The sequence below is a fragment of the Notamacropus eugenii genome, chromosome 1, assembly GCF_028372415.1.
Source record: "Notamacropus eugenii isolate mMacEug1 chromosome 1, mMacEug1.pri_v2, whole genome shotgun sequence".
Classification (NCBI taxonomy): Eukaryota; Metazoa; Chordata; class Mammalia; order Diprotodontia; family Macropodidae; genus Notamacropus; species Notamacropus eugenii.
In genome coordinates this window covers 355,479,383-355,495,857 of record NC_092872.1, presented here as the reverse complement: position 1 = coordinate 355,495,857, position 16,475 = coordinate 355,479,383, and the positions used below count along the sequence as shown (strand labels likewise).

Below are 16,475 nucleotides of genomic sequence, written 5' to 3'. Positions count from 1 at the left end.
GTTATTGTTGTCATATTTCTATAGCCTATGGTCCTTGATCCATATTCTTGTCTTTAGTCAGCTAATCTAGTCCAGATGTCAATATTGTCTTTCAACCAGGTGGAGGATATACTGTAGTCTAAGGGGGATTTTAAACCTGCACTACAGCCTAATTAAACAGAGTGAAAATATTGGGGGCCCTTGGAGCCTGATATTGTATTTCCTTGTCATAATGGGCACTTGGCTGACCCACAGAGACAGCTATCCACATTATTTTCCACACCAGAGAATCATTTGACCACATCTGTAGGTCTCCAGATGTTGATGCATCTGCCATCCTAGATTAACCATAGACATCTGAAGATTTAATCTACTTCCAGACCAGCCTTCTGCACTTTAGGAGATGCAGTGGTCAAGAGAATATTCCTCAAGGCATGGATTGAGAGATAGTCACTCAATCCAGGAACATCTTCTTTGCCAGGCTTCTACCAACCCAGATGTTGCTGAAAGGAGAGTGTCAGATGCTAGTATAGATTAGGCAAATTCCTGCAGAACCAATTTACAGACTAGATTTTCCAGACTTAACCCTCTTCTTTCTTGTGAAAAGTGCAACAAAGGGTTACCCAAAGATCACCCAAAAAATCAATCAATCCTTTCATTCATTTTAAACTTTTGTGAATCATTTGCTGTGTACATTGTCCTAGATGCTGCAGGTAAGACACAAGGGTAAGTAGAAAATGATGACCTCACTGTCTTGTAGGGAGTGAAGACATATACATAGATAAATATAATACAAATTCCTTTCACAAGCAGACTTCTAAGAAAAGTTGTTTATACTCATTTCTTCCACTCTCTCACTTCTCACTTACTTCTCAGTCCTTTTTAATCTAATTCCTACTCCACTCCACTGAAAGTGCTCTCTCCGTGGTTCCCAGTGATTTCGTTAACTGCTAAACCCCTTGGCTTATTGCTTAGTCTTTATCCTACTTGACTGATCTCTCTGCCACTATAGACACTATTGACAATCTTCTCCTCTTACACACTCTCTTCTCTCTGGGTTTCTGTGATGCCACTTTCTCCTCGTTCTCCTTCCTATATTATCATTCCTTCTCAGTCCTTTTTCCTGAATCATTACTCATATCTTATCTTTGTATAACTGTTCCCCAAGGTTCTGTCCTGGGCTTTCTTCCCTTCTCTCTCCATACTCCTTCCCTTGGAGAGCTCATTAATTCCTGTGAACTCACTTATCATCTATATCAGAAGTTCTTAATGTTTTTTTGGCAATTTGGTGAAACTTAATGGACTCCTCTGAATAATGTTATAAAATGTATAAAATGAAATGCATAGGATTACAAATGGAACTAATTATTATGAAATAAAGTTATCAAAGCTATTAAGTTATCAAAGTTATTAAAGCAAAATTCACAGATCCCACATTAAATACCTTTGTTCTATTGATAATTCATATATTAAATATATGTGTATATATACATAACACATGCATACATGCCCATAATATACATGCCCATATTAAACACACATATGTATTTATATATAAGTATTGTATGTGTATGTATGTATATATATATATATATATATATATATATATATATATATATATATATATATATATATATATTTGTGTGTGTGTATGTCCTGTGTTCCCAAATGCCTGCTGAACATCTCCAAATGAACATCTTTGTAGGCATTTGAAATAATGTCCAAAATGGAAGTCATTGTCTTCTCCTCTAAACCTGGCCCATCTCTGAACTTACCTATTTTTGTGGAGGGCCTCACTATGCTTTCAATCACCCAAGACAACAACCTCAGCCATCCTTGATTGAGGATATCTCATATCTAATCTCTCATATCTAATCAATTCACAAGTCTCATTGTTACCTCCACATCTTTTCCATCTGTCCCCTTCTGCACACTCATTCTGCCATTTTTTCTGTTTGGGCCCCCATTATCCTCTTTACTGAGCTATAATAGCCTCCTAACTGATCCTCCTCCTTGCAGTCTCTCCTTTCTTGAAACCAGTCTTGTAGCGGACGACCTGCATCCCCACGCACCTTGGTGAGATGGTGAAGAAGAAAGACACGGGAGGTGGAAGAAGACACATCAACTTCATTTATTGATCCAAGGGTCAGGGTATATATAGACAGAAACTGCAAGTCTACGTGACATTCTGCTCATCTCCTGTCCCAGTGATTTGGCCAGTCTTATTGTCTTTAAAGACTGTTAGCCTAGAGGACATCTATTTTACCTATCCCTTGTTTTCTGTAGTTCTCTTGTTTGTCTCATGGAGACAGCAACATCTGGGGGGCATGGAGAGCCATTCTGGATGATAATGAGCACAGTCTCAAAGAACAGTTTCCCTGAAAGTCTATCCTGAACTTGTCAACCGCACTCCATCCTGGCCCTCAACACAGCCTCCTTACTGTTACCAAAATAATCTTAATGCATAGGTAGATCTAACCATGCCAACCTCAGCTCAAAAATCTTTAATGTTCCCTATTGCCTCTAGGATACAAAATCTTCAGCCAGTTTTTAAAAGCCCTCCTCAATCTGGTTGCAACCAGATTTCAAATCTTCTCTTCTTCTCTTTATGAACCGTTCATTCAGGATAAACTGACCCTTAGGAGAGTCAGCATGGTGAAGTGGATAGGGCACTGAGTTTAGAGTCAGGAAGATCTGGGTTGTAATCCTGAATCAGACATTTACTAGCTCTGTAACTCTGGACAAATCTCTGAACCAATAAGCTATTTCTGAAACTTGACATTCCATCTTCTATATCTGTCTGTTCCTTTACAAGACTTTGCCCATGCTAAGAATGTCTTCTTAACTTCCCAGAATTTTTACTTTCAATTAGAATTCCAGCTCAGTTGAAATCTTTTCCATGAAGCCTTCCCTAATCTCCCCAATTGTTACTATTGACTCTCTTTCTTCCAGTTCCTTTGTATAAATTTACTTGTTATTTGGGTGCATATTTTATCTCCATTGCTCCAATAGTATAGAAACTTCTTGAAAGCAAAACTCCTTTTTTTAAAATTTTTGTATTCCCAGCACCTAGCAAGTACCTGACACATAGTAGGTACTTAATAAATGTTGAATTGGAGTACATGGTGTTGTGAGATCACAGAAAGGAGTGGGGAACATGGGAATCAGGAAACAACTTATTGAAGCACTGACTATATACAGAATAGTGTCCTTGGCACTATAAGAAAAATAAAATTTAGATAAAGTATAGCTGTTGGCCTCATGGAGATTTTAATTTAGTAGTGGAATAAAGCAAACTCAGATGATTACAATCCACAATATTCTATGATAAGTGCCCTGGAAACACACTAAACAGAATGCAAAATAAAAGGTGTGGGAGGAAGAAGAGTTTTTCCAGTTTCAAGTTGTTAGTGGTTGGGCCATGGGATAAGGAAATGGTATCCAAGCAGGGTGAATTCTATCTACACTTTAAAGATTGAGCAGGAATTCAACAGGTAAAGAAGGGAGAGAGGGAATTCGATTAATAGGAAAGGGTGTGGATAAAAACATGGAGGCAGGAGAGAATAGTACATGTTCCAGATTCTAAATCAGCTAAACTAACTAAAGAGATAGTTCTTTGAAGAGTTGGCATTTTAGTTCTTCTCATGAACTCAGTCCTAAGTTTGTCAAGAGAAATAGACATGGTTGGTCAGGCAGCAAGCATTTATTAAGCACCTACAATGTGCCAGGTCTCACATCTTAAGGAATTTCTTTGGGGAAATCTAGTTGAGAAAACAACACTACCATATGTGATACAATTCAAGGATTTTTGTTGTTGTTCAGTCATATCTGATTTTTTTTGACCCTAGTTTTGTAATTTTCTTGACGAAGACACTGAAGTGTCTTCCCATTTCCTTCTGCAGCTCATTTTACAGAAAAAACTAAGCCACACAGAGTGAAGTGACTTTTCCAGGGTCACACAGCCAATAAGAGTCTGATTTGAATTCATGAAAATGAGTCTTCCTGATTCCAAGCCATGTTCTATCCACTGCGTCACTTAGTTGCCCTTCACAATTCAAGGGGAGAATAGTATAGAAGCTGGTGCTAATTGTGTATTATGAACAACAGGTTCAACATGCCTTTTTGCATTCATTCTTTATCCTCTCCTATCCATCCTCCAAATAGAACCAGATTATTTTCCTTGTACATAGATATAGTTAAGTCACTCCTCTACTCAAAACTGTCCACTATTTCTTTATTTTTACCGGGTAAAGTTCAAAACCTTCCTTGTGCTATCAAATAGTACTTTGGTTCATGTACTCTATACTCTAGCAAAACTGTACTACTCACACTCCCCAGGACACACACCCTGAGTTCTTCCACAATTGTGTTTTTACTATAGTCAGTACTTCAGTAGCCTCCCTGCTCAGACTAAATAAAGATGAGGAAGCCTGAATCTCCTGACCTTGTGTTTGTCCTTTGGGAAATAGTGGCATGACTTGGAATTGACTTTGATTTGAGTGAGAGAGGTCACCAACCTCACTTTCTCCTCCTGAACCATCTGAGTCCAGTAGCCAGATATTTCTCAGGGTGACTGAAGATGGGAGACCCTTGCCCTTTTAGGTTAAGGCCTTTTCAGGTACTCACTTAAAGTGAGGTAATGCCCATTCGGAGAACAGACCTCACCTCTTTAAGAAGTGACTTAAGGGTTGGCCCCTTTAATTAAAAAGAAAACAAAACAAAATCAAAAAAATCAAGCTGGGAGGGGAAGACCCTCTGGGTTGCTGTTCCAAAGAGAAACAGTTACCATTGACATTCACTCTAAATTCACTCAAATCCAGGAGGGCCCAAAATATAGCCATTAAGTGGAGATTGGCAAGGAAGGAAAGAAGGAAGGAAGAAAGGAAGGAAGGAAGGAAGGAAGGAAGGAAGGAAGGAAGGAAGGAAGGAAGGAAGGAAGGAAGGAAGGAAGGAAGAAATCTAGGCAGTAAACCCCAAGTTAACTGGAAATTTACCTCCTGGACGGGCGGAGTCAAGATGGCAGAGTAGAAAGATGCACTCTTCCCCCACAGTCCATAAGACATCTGTAAAAAATGACTCTCAACAAATTCTAGAGCAGCAGAAGCCACAGAACAACAAAGTGAAAGAGATTTCCAACCAAAGGTAACCTGGAAGGCCAACAGGAAAGGTCTATCCCATGGGATGCCCAGTGGAAAGGAGCCCAGCCCTGCCTGCGTGGCACCAGGAGCTACAGGACCAGAATAGGCCTTCCAAGCAGAATCCCCAGCAGGGAGGGTCTCAGATCCCTCAACCCATAAGCACCAAAGAAAGCTTCAAAGGTCAGTGAAAGGGCTTTCCCAGCTGGGCAAGAGGAGAGCAGGGTCCCTTCCAACATGGGCCCCAGGCAGCTGTGGCGGTAGTAGCAGTGGGGCAGCAGAGCTGCATGGCAGAAGCTGAGTTGGGCAGCAGCTTCCATTGTGGGAGCAGCTCAGCTTAAAGCTCCTGAGGTAATTGAGCAGCTGATTTGAATCTTAGCCCTGAGCACAGTCCTGAGGTGAGGAGGAACACTAGGACCCTCCTCTTGACAAAGGATTCATAAGTCAAGTAACTGGCTGGGAAAATGCCCAAAAAAGGGAAAAAGACCATCAAAGGTTACTTTCTTGGTGAACAGGTATTTCCTTCCATCCTTTCAGATGAGGAAGAACAATGCATACTGTCAGAGGAAGTCAAGGCTTCTGCATCCAGTACCTCCAAAATGAATATGCAATGGTCTCAGGCCATGGAGGACCTTGAAAAGTGAGTCAACAGCTTGCTAAAGGAGACCCAGAAAAATGCTGAAGAAAATAACATCTTTAAAAATAGACTAACTCAACTGAAAAAAGAGGTCCAAAAAGCCAATGAGGAGAAGAAGGCTTTAAAAAGCAGAATTAGCCAAATGGAAAAGGAGGTTCAAAAGCTCACTGAAGAAAACAGTTCTTTCAAAATGAGAGTGGAGCTGAGGGAAGCTAATGACTATATGATAAGCCAAGAAATTACAAAACAAAACCAAATGAATGATAAAATAGAAGATAATGTGAAATATCTCATTGGAAAAACAACTGACCTGGAAAATAGATCCAGGAGAGACAATTTAAAAATTATGCGACTACCTGAAAGCCATGATCAAAAAAAGAGCCTAGACATTATCTTTCATGAAATTATCAAGGAAAACTGCCCTGATATTCTAGAACCAGGGGGCAAAATAAATATTGAAAGAATCCACAAATCACCTCCTGAAAGAAATCCAAAAAAAGAAACTTCTAGGAATATTGTGACCAAATTTCAGAGTTCCCAGGCCAAGGAGAAAATATTGCAAGTAGCTTGAAAGAAACAATTTAAGTACTGTGGAAATACAATCAGGATAACACAGGATCTGGCAGCTTCTCCATTAAGGGATCGAAGGGCTTGGAATAGGATATTCCAGAAGTCAAAGGAACTAGGACTAAAACCAAGAATCACCTACCCAGCAAAACTGAGTATAATACTTCAGGGGAAAAATTGGTCTTTCAATGAAATAGAGGACTTTCAAGCATTCTTGATGAAAAGACCAGAGCTGAAAAGAAAATTTGACTTTCAAACACAAGAATGAAGAGAAGCATGAAAAGGTGAACAGCAAAGAGAAGTCATAAGGGACTTACTAAAGTTGAACTGTTTACATTCCTACAGGGAAAGACAATATTTGTAACTCTTGAAACTTTTCAGTATCTGGGTACTGGGTGGGATTACACACACACACATGCACACACACATGCACACACACATAGAGACAGAGTGCACAGAGTGAATTGAAGAGGATGGGCTCATATCTTAAAAAAATGAAATTAAGCAGTGAGGGAGAAATATATTGGGAGGAGAAAGGGAGAAATGGAATGGGGCAAATTATCTCTCATAAAAGAGGCAAGCAAAAGACTTTTTAGTGGAGGGAAAAAGAGGGGAAGTAAGAGAAAAACATGAAGTTTACTCTCATCACATTCCACTAAAGGAAGGAATAAAATGCACACTCATTTTGGTATGAAAACCTATCTTACAATACAGGAAAGTGGGGGAGAAGGGGATAAGCAGGGAGGGGGGGATGATAGAAGGGAGGACATGGGGAGGAGGGAGCAATTTGAGGTCGACACTCATGGGGAGGGACAGGATCAAAAGAGAATAGAAGTAATGGGGGACAGGATAGGATGGAAGGAAATATAGTTACTCTTATACAACACAACTATTATGGAAGTCATTTGCAAAACTACACAGATTTGGCCTATATTGAATTGCTTGCCCTCCAAAGGGAAGGGTTGGGGAGGGAGGGAGGTAAAGAAGTTGGAACTCAAAGTGTTAGGAACAACTGTCGAGTAATGTTCTTGCCACTAGGAAATAGGAAATACAGGTAAAGGGGTATAGAAAGTTATCTGGCCCTACAGGACAAAAGGGAAGATGGAGACAAGGCAGAGAGGGATCATAGAAGAGAGAACAGATTGGTCATAGGGGCAATTAGAATGCTTGGTGTTTGGGGGGGGAGGGGACAAAAGGGGAGAAAATTTGGAACCCAAAATTTTGTTAAAATGAATGTTAAAAGTTAAATAAATAAATTTTTAAAAAAAGAATAAAGGAATAACCCTTGGACTAAATGATCTTTAAGGGCCCTTTTCATCTCCATATCTATGATCTGCCTCTGATAAATTCTCAGTAACATTTGCTATTCATACATCTCGCGGCTGATCTAGTAACCAGCTGAGATAAGGAATTGGGTGAAAACCCTCTGGACAATGCACAGTGCTGATAAGAGAATGATTTGGGCTGACAATCTTGGCACTTATAAGGCTGGTGCTCATATATGTTGTATATGTCCTATGCTTCCACATTCCTATCTTCCATTTCAGCCTTACCTTCCAGTGCTTCCTGTTGTGTGTCCTATGTGCCAGCTAAACTGGATTACTCATCATGACCTCCCTTCTGATCCTGCCCTCTACCAACTTCACACTTTGGATTGCCTGTCTTTGAAGTGGACACACTCCACCCTCTGTCTCCACCTGTGGAAATCCTCTCTTTCCTAAAATGTTCAACTCAAATATTACCTTTTCCATGAAGCCTTTGATAATTTCCCTCCTATTCGATACCTCACTCGTTGGAAATAATTTCCCCATTCTAGGATTTTTCATTATTCTTTATTTGGGTTTCTCCTATGTGTCAACATTTTAATTTGTGTGCATATCTCTGTGGACTATTTCATGAGGACTTGCAGTTTTAACTTGGACTTGAGTCATGCATGAAAGGAGTCCATACTCACCACTCATTTGGTTAAGGGGATTTATTGGCAAGGACACTCAACAGGAACCTGTACACCTCAGCCCATAGTCATCTCTGGATCTGAGAATACCCCAATGCTGATATAGTTTTTTGGCAATGCATCGTCTCTGAGTGGGAGCCAGCTGGTCTTCCACAAAGGGGTGGAATGTTTTTTTGGGAGACTGGAAAAGCCAGTATCACAGATTTCCATAGTGCTGCAGTTTGGTCTGAAATCTGCTAGAATTAGGAATCATTTTGCTTAGGAGCCTCTTGTTCAAAGTGGAAGGGGAGGGAATGTATAAGTTTTGCATACTTTCTAGTGACATAAGTCAAAAAGTCATAGTATGAACCAGTCATTAGCATCACAAAGTAATCCAATGCTAAGCAAAGCATCACAGAGTGTTCTAATCATGATCAAGCAATCCAAAATTCTCTGAAGGGGGCTGTCAAGCAAGAGCATACTCTTTGAGTCATATTAAAAATCAGTTAGCGAGGTCACAAAGTACCTATGAGGCAGGGGAGAGATTATGCCAAGCACCATCTGCTCAATTGGTGACAGGGGTGTTTTTGCCTTTCCTTGTAACTCTACTGCTTAGCCACAGTGCCTGACACATAATAAGTGCTAATAAATGATTATTGACTGACTACTATTTGGACCAAGCACTGGATTCAAGCACAAGAAAGAAGCAATTGCAGGAATTGGCCAGTTGGGTACCCATGAGTGGGAGTATGCTATGTTTCATTAGTCACATAGGCTTATAGTGACCATGTTCTCTGAACAGCAAGACTTCCCTATTAGATCAGATGTGTAATATGAAGGTAAAAACACTGGACATCAAATCAGAAGACCTAGGATTGAGTCTTGCCTCTGATATTGACTAACTTTGTGACAATAGGCCAGTTGATTTATTTCTTTCAACTTCAGTTTTCTCATCTATAAACTGGGGACTATGCCATCTGCCCTAACTACTTACAGTTGTGAGAAAAGCACTTTGTGATATGCCCCTGAAATGCGAGTTGTCGTTGGGATGATGATGAGCAATTTGAACACAGGGATAATGGGTGTCTTGTTTATCTTATACTGCCCACAGTTCCTAGGACAGTATTTTGTACATCATAGGGGATTGGCTCATATCAGTATAATTTAGCATAGCTATGTCAATTTCATGTGTGTCCCTTGAGTGAAAAAGAAAAGGGAACAAATGTGGTCAGTCTAATATTTACTGATATCCATATGGCTATGTTAGACATCTGGAAAGCAGAATCTGCTTTCCCATTTTCTTCCAGATGTGGAAACAGACTGAGCTTTTCTCTTCCTACTAGGATGTTCCCTGGAAGTGACCTGGGCCTCCATAGGGTACATAACTTGCCATTTCCTTCTCCAGCTCATTTTATAAATGAGGAACTGAGGCAAATAGGGTTAAGTGACTTACCCAGGGTCTCACAGCTAATAAGTGTCTGAAGATGTCTTCCTGACTTCAGGCCCAACACCATCCACTGCAACACCTAGCTACAGAACTAGGACCAATGAGCAGCAAATTGGAGGAAGGGAGATTTCAAATAAAGAGGAGAACAAAAAATCTGCCTAGTAATTCTAGCTGCCCCACAATGTGATGAGCTTCCTCAAGAGGCAGAGGTTCCTTATCACAGGAGATGTTTAAAAGGAGGTCAAGTGGACACTTGGTGGTGATGTGTGGCATCACTGGGCTGTATAACCTTTAAGATTCCTTTGAACTAGAAGATGCTATGATTCTTAAAGTCTAAGTTCAAGTTGAAGTGTATAAGGAATGTATATATAAGGCCTTAGTGTCCTTAACTTAGTCTATATTCTATGCAACTTCAACACTCTGGGAGAGAACTTATTATTTTTAGACAATTCTACCCAGAAATGCTCATTTACAAGACTGATTCTCCAACCTAAGATGGATTTTGAAAAAAGAAAAGAAAAAGAAAAACTTCCTAACAAGTATAACTTTTCTAAAGTTGCATGAGAAAACGCGGGAGGTTTCCTTCACTTGAAGTCTTTGAGCAAAGGCTAGATGACAATTTATGAAATCAACTGTAAAAAGAATGGACTTGTTGGCCTCTCAAGTCCTTTCCAATCTGAGATTCCATGATTTTAAAAACTAGAATTCTATTCAGTAAATAGTTATTAAGTCCTTACTATGGACAAGCCCTGTGCTAAATATTAGACACATAAAGATAAAATAAGATGTAGTCTTTGCCCTTTAGAATTATTGTTGCTTGTCCTTTGTGCTCAAAGAGAACCAATGATGTCAGGAGGGTGATGTCTTGACTTAAAAGTGATTTCGATTTAAGTGAAGCAGGGCTGTGCAAAGTCACCAGCCTCACTTTCTCCTCTAGAAAGGCAAGACATAAATCAAGAAAACTGGTGATGGCCCATGCCCATTAGAAACTCCTAATTTAAAGTGGGGAGAGGAGATAAGCCATGCTTGCAAATAAGTATGATACAAGGTCAAGTATGATAAGCAGTAGGGCAGATATGCAGACATAATGCTCTTAAACAAATTGGGGGAGACAAAGATCCTTTTCAGCTGGAAGGATCAGGAAAGACTTCATGGATGAGGTGGCACCTTGTCAATACAGATACAGGAAAGTTTGTGATACCCAGACCCAGTAGATGGGAACAAGAAGCTCCCAAGAAGACAATAAAGCAAACATCTTTATTGAACAGACATGCTTACAAAATAAAGGATAGTCAGGGAGAATTATAGAAACAGGACAGATCTGGGCTCTTGGTTGGAATAGGGCACCCCACCTAGGGCACCCTCTTCCATAACAGTAAAGCCTGGTGAGTTTTGACCAGTTCTTAGGTAAGTCTAATAAAATAAACCAGAATAAACACTAGGGGAAGTGATTGAGAAGCCTGAACCTATGGACTGGTGCTAATTCAGATTGGGAGAAAGAGGAGGCAGAGGAGGGGGAGGCAAAGGGGTTTTGGGTTGTAACTATAGGTCTTATATTTACAGAGTAACTCAGCTTCTCTGACAGGGATTTCTGGGCTTCTTTGATTAGTTTCTCAGACAGGCTAATGTATTCCTTATACACTTCAACTTGAACTTAGACTTTAAGAATCATAGCATCTTCTAGTTCAAAGGAATCTTAAAGGTTATACAGCCCAGTGATGCCACACATCACCACCAAGTGTCCACTTGACCTCCTTTTAAACATCTCCTGTGATAAGGAACCTCTGCCTCTTGAGGAAGCTCATCACATTGTGGGGCAGCTAGAATTATTAGGCAGGTTTTTTGTTCTCCTCTTTATTTGAAATCTCCCTTCCTCCAATTTGCTGCTCATTGGTCCTAGTTCTGTAGCTAGGTGTTGCAGTGGATAGAGTGTTGGGCCTGAAGTCAGGAAGACATCTTCAGACGCTTATTAGCTGTGAGACCCTGGGCAAGTCACTTAACCCTGTTTGCCTCAGTTCCTCATTTGTAAAATGAGCTGGAGAAGGAAATGGCAAACCTCTCCAGTATCTTTGTCAAGAAAACCCCAAAGGAGGTCATGAAGAGTTGGACACGACTGAAAGCAACTGAACAACATTGGTTTTATGGAATAATACAGAATAAGTATAGGCCCTCTTCCCCATGATGACCCCTCTTATATTTGAAGACACGATCAAAATCATCACGGTTTTCTACATTTTTCACACAGATTGTTAGCTGTCTGAGCGAACTGCTACCTTTTAGACCTGGTTTTTATTTATATTTTACTTATTTCAGTCCTAGAAATTATTTGAAAAAAGAATGGGAGGAAATTTCAACTCTTCAGTATATATTTGTTTTCATGTGGTATCCCACATTAGATTGTAAGTTCCTTGAGGTCAAGAATTGTCTTTTGCTTCTTTTTGTATCCCTGGCACTTAGTACAGTACCTGGCACATAGTAGGCTCTTAATAAATTGATTAATTGGTGCTGAAAAATTGATTCTTCCCCTGTGTCTCCCAGATCAAATAGAATAGTACCCAGTTCTGTATTATGTTCAAACCACCTTGCCCCAGAGCCTTCCCATTCTATGATGCTTTTGCCCTCTCTCCTGGGCTTTTAGCCATAGATATCGATGTTGCCTCTGGTTCAGTCCCTGCTTGTTATTTCCATCATGTTTCTATAATGATTCATCTGACAACAGGTGGATTGGGGAAATGAATCTAATTATACCAGTTAGAGTTAAGTAGTAGTATCATGGAATGAAGTCTCCTCCACAGACTTCCTAAATATTCCAATTTTACAAAAGAGGAAACTGAGGCACAAAAAATTAAGTGCTGCACATCTCACATACTTCTATCACACCCTCCCAAATCTGCCAAAGGTCATAAAACTACCCAGAAAAAGAGGCGAGATAAAAACTTAATCTTTTGTCTTCTAGACTAGGTCATACAATCTAATGGAAGCAGATGTTATGGCTACCCCATTGGAGGTCAGACTTGGTCACCCCTCATCAAAGTATATTTTCCAGGAGGACATGGAAAACGCTGGTTGACAACTTGAGATTTGAAGTTCTTACTCTGACCCAAGTGGTGCTAGAGAAAGAGTGATGGATTTAAGGTTCAATGACCCAAGTTTGGATTCCACCTTGTGTCACTTTAGTACCTATGTGATCTTGGGCAAATTACCTGACTTCTCAGCACCTGAGAATTCACATCTGTAAAATGAGAGGAGAGACAAGGAGATCCCCAAGGGCCATTCTAACTCCAAATCAATGATTCTGTGATCTCCCCTAGTAGCAGCTTATCTGAGGTCATGCAGTGAGTTTGTGAGAGACTCCGGAATAGGGCGGAGTTGGGAGGAAAAGAAGGGTAGAGTAGCAAAACGAATGTTGGTTTAGGAGTCAAAAACTAGTGTCAGCTCTGCTTCTGACTAACTATGTCATTCCCCTCCCTTCCCCCCCCCCCCATTTTCCCACTAATTCTTGGCATTTGAATTTTCTCTTAGGATGTTACTGTGTTGTTCAGTTGTTTCCAACTCTTTATGACTCCATTTGGGGTTTCTTGGTAAAGATACTGGAGTGGTTTATCTACCATTCCCTTTTTCAATGGATCCATTTTGTAAGGCAATCAGAGATTAAGTGATTTGCCCAGGGTCACACATCGAGGCTGGATTTGAATTCAGGTCTTCCTAACTCCAGTTCTCTATCCACTGAGCTACCTACTTGCCTCTCCTAGGATATTAGACCTAGTGATTATACTAATGAAATTACCTGGCCAATCAGGAGGCTCGGAATAAAGTCTCAACTCAAGGCCATATGCTCTTGAAAAATTAGACTTTTTGTAAATATTCACATTTTAACAAATTTCCCAATCTTCTTTTACCCTGAAACAACATTCAGAGTGGCTTTTGGTTTTGTTTAGCGGTTGGACAGCAAGAAAGGTGTAAGAAACAAAACTCAAAATGACATTTAAAATTCTTTATGTGATTGCCAAGGGAAACTGCCTCCTAGTAGGCTATGTTTGCATTTGAAGAATTCAGGTACACTCCTGCTTTCCTCTAGCATCTGAGCCTAGGTTTTTGTTCTAAGTTTACTAAGTTTTTTCTTTCCTTTTTGGGGGGGTGGGGCTATCATCATCATCACTAGTAATGGTGAAATTTGGCTCTGGAGAATTTTCCATGACCTTATCCAATTATACCTACTTGATCATAGAAACATTGAGTGTCAGATCTGAGAGGAATCTTAAAATCACACAAACACACGTGTACACACAATCATTTCTCAACATGTGTGCTCTTATTCCTCCATGCCTTTTCTTGAACTTAAAAAGATGAGTAGGGATTCAGTGATGGAATGAGACGTAGCGAATATTCCGAGCAGAGAGCACAATTGAGCTGAAGGAGAGAGAGGTGAGGAAAGATTGGAAAGGGAAGGCCATTGAGTCCAAACCTCTCATTCTAAAGACGAGGAAACTGAGATTCAGAGAAGGCGCAGACTAGTGCAGACTCACAGCAAATTCAGCTCATTCACTTCTGAGGCAAAATTGGAACTCCCGCCATCCGGGTGGTGCCAGATTGCAAAGGATGCTGAGTCCTAGGGAAAGGGTCTTGAACTTGGGGGACAGGGGGTAGACAGTGAAGGTTTAAGAGCAGAGAAGGAACATGACCAGCTCTCTGCAGAAGCACCAGATTTCTGAGGATTTTTTCCAAGTCGGGCTGGATGTCCGTAGCCGCTCCTAGTGAAAACAGCCCCCACTACCATGGCTAGCCACACTACCCCAATAAGACCAGAAAGCTGCGGCTGGATTCCCCCAATTAGCCCAGCAGATGACAGTGACAAAGGCTGGCTTCTCCTTCTCTCTCTCTGGACTCCCCCAACCCCCACCTCCCTTGGAGATGCCAACCCTGGAGGGGGAGGTGTGGTGCTGAAACCCATCGATCTGCGATTGAGCGCGTGGCCCAGTCGGGTCCTGCCCAGAACCTGCCTGCCACCGCTGTGGAAGAAGGCAGCTCCCAGGGTGCTGCATTCATCAGAATTGCTGAGCTGATCACATGGTTTTCTTCCTGCCTTCCCCGTTAGCTGCTCCTTGTCAGCAGCTGGCGGAGCCCGAGGCCGCAGGCCAGTGTGTCTGCAGAAAACCTTTCCCGGCCCTACGTTGCAGAACGCCAGCCTCCTGCTCGCGCTCCCACACCCGCGCCGCCGCCAGCCCGCCTCGCTAACTAAATGGTTTTCCTCCGTGCCAGGGAGATTTCCGTGGATCCCAAGGAAGCTGCCTCTGACTAGGCCATGTTTGCATTTGAAGAATTCAGGTAGGCTCCCGCTTCCCTGCATCAGCCCGAGCCTGGCTTTTTGTTCTGAGCTTACTGGGTGTTTTGTCTTTCTGTCTGTCTTTTCTTTTCTTTTCTTTCTTTCTTCTTGTTTGCTGTGTAATGACACTCTGGGATCTGGCCGCTGCTGCTGCTTGCTAGCAGGGCTGACTTCGGTATTTGTTGGCGGGTTAGAGGGAGATTTGGTTTGGGGAGATTAGGGTTGGGGGGTGCGGGTGGAGATGGAAAGCCCGGGATCCAGGGAAAGGATGCTGAGTGAAGGCTGAAGTGATAGCCAGATAACTGATTTTTCCGTTGCACGAATTGATTAAGATCCACCTGGATGCCGGTGTAGGGCTCTGAATACCAAGCAGCCCAACATCGGTCCACCCTTTGTCAAACCCAGGAGAGAATGATGCTCCTTTCAAAAATAAATAAATAAAGTGGGGAGGTGGGGGATGAGAAGAATGTTAATGGTGGTAGCTGAAGCCGGAGAATTTTGGCAAGTCTGCAGAGCTGAGATTTGGCTTTGACTTCATCAGATGTTTGTTATTTTTAATAATAATCTCCTGGCTGGGGAGCTCTGGGTGAAGCCTGTTGGAAGGGTTTCCCTAAGCAGGCTTTCTCTTTGCTGTTTGTAAGCGGTTCAGCTGCTGCTGCAGTTCTTAATGTTCCAAATTAGCATCTTTTGTGAGGCTGACTTGCCCCCTCTTTCCTCAGAGAACCCATCTCTGAGTATCAGTGTGGGAAGGGTAGTTTGGGCGAAATGAAAATTAAGGAGGGTAGGGCTGAAAAGGCAAACAGATGGATTCTATGTTATGTGCCACCTCTTGTGAGCTTATGAAGGAGTGTGTTTGCTGGGATTCCTGACCTCTACTAGCCTCTGGTTTTCTGAGAATGATTTACTTTTTATTTTTATACTAAGCCAAACCATTAAAACAGCTGGAAAGACTAGTGACTCAGGATGTCAGAACTGGAAGAAAACTTGGAATCATAGAACATGGAATGTTGGAATAAGAAGGGACCTTGGAATCACAATATGAAATGTCAGAGCAAGAAAGGGACCTTAGAATCATAGACCATGGAATGACAGTGCAAGCAGGGACGATGGAACCATAGAAGAAAGGATGACCGAGATGGAAGGACCTTAGAGATTATCTGATCTATTACCTCATTTGACAGATGTGGAAACTGAGGTTCAATGAGTTTAAGTAATTTATCTAAGGGTGTACACCCAGGAAATGGCAAAGTTAAGATGAATCCAAGTCCCTTGTTTCCAATCTACAGGGTCTCCTTGACGGCTTTACAGCCATCATCACAAAACCCTTATCTGATTTCCCAAAATGCTACAACCCTATCCCCTTATTTAAAATAATCACAAAACAACCACCTTAGTAGATATAATAATTATAAGAGTGAGGGAGGGAATGAATGAAAGAGGGAGGAACCCTTTTC

The 16,475-nt window shown here is 41.3% G+C and overlaps 1 protein-coding gene across 5 annotated transcripts in view; it reads left to right on the top strand.

Annotated features, from left to right (window-relative positions):
* The window catches only part of EVL (Enah/Vasp-like), a 262,474-nt gene that overhangs the window by 67,123 nt on the left and 178,876 nt on the right, over positions 1–16,475 (top strand). For 3 of the 5 annotated variants that reach the window (XM_072630246.1, XM_072630240.1, XM_072630242.1), the window contains exon 1: positions 14,740–15,023. The exons of the other annotated variants lie outside the window; for them this stretch is intronic. In XM_072630246.1, the coding sequence (XP_072486347.1) occupies positions 15,001–15,023 (23 nt within the window). In that variant the 5' untranslated portion in view covers positions 14,740–15,000. Of the gene's footprint in view, positions 1–14,739; positions 15,024–16,475 lie in introns of those variants that run through there. 5 annotated transcript variants of the gene reach the window in all.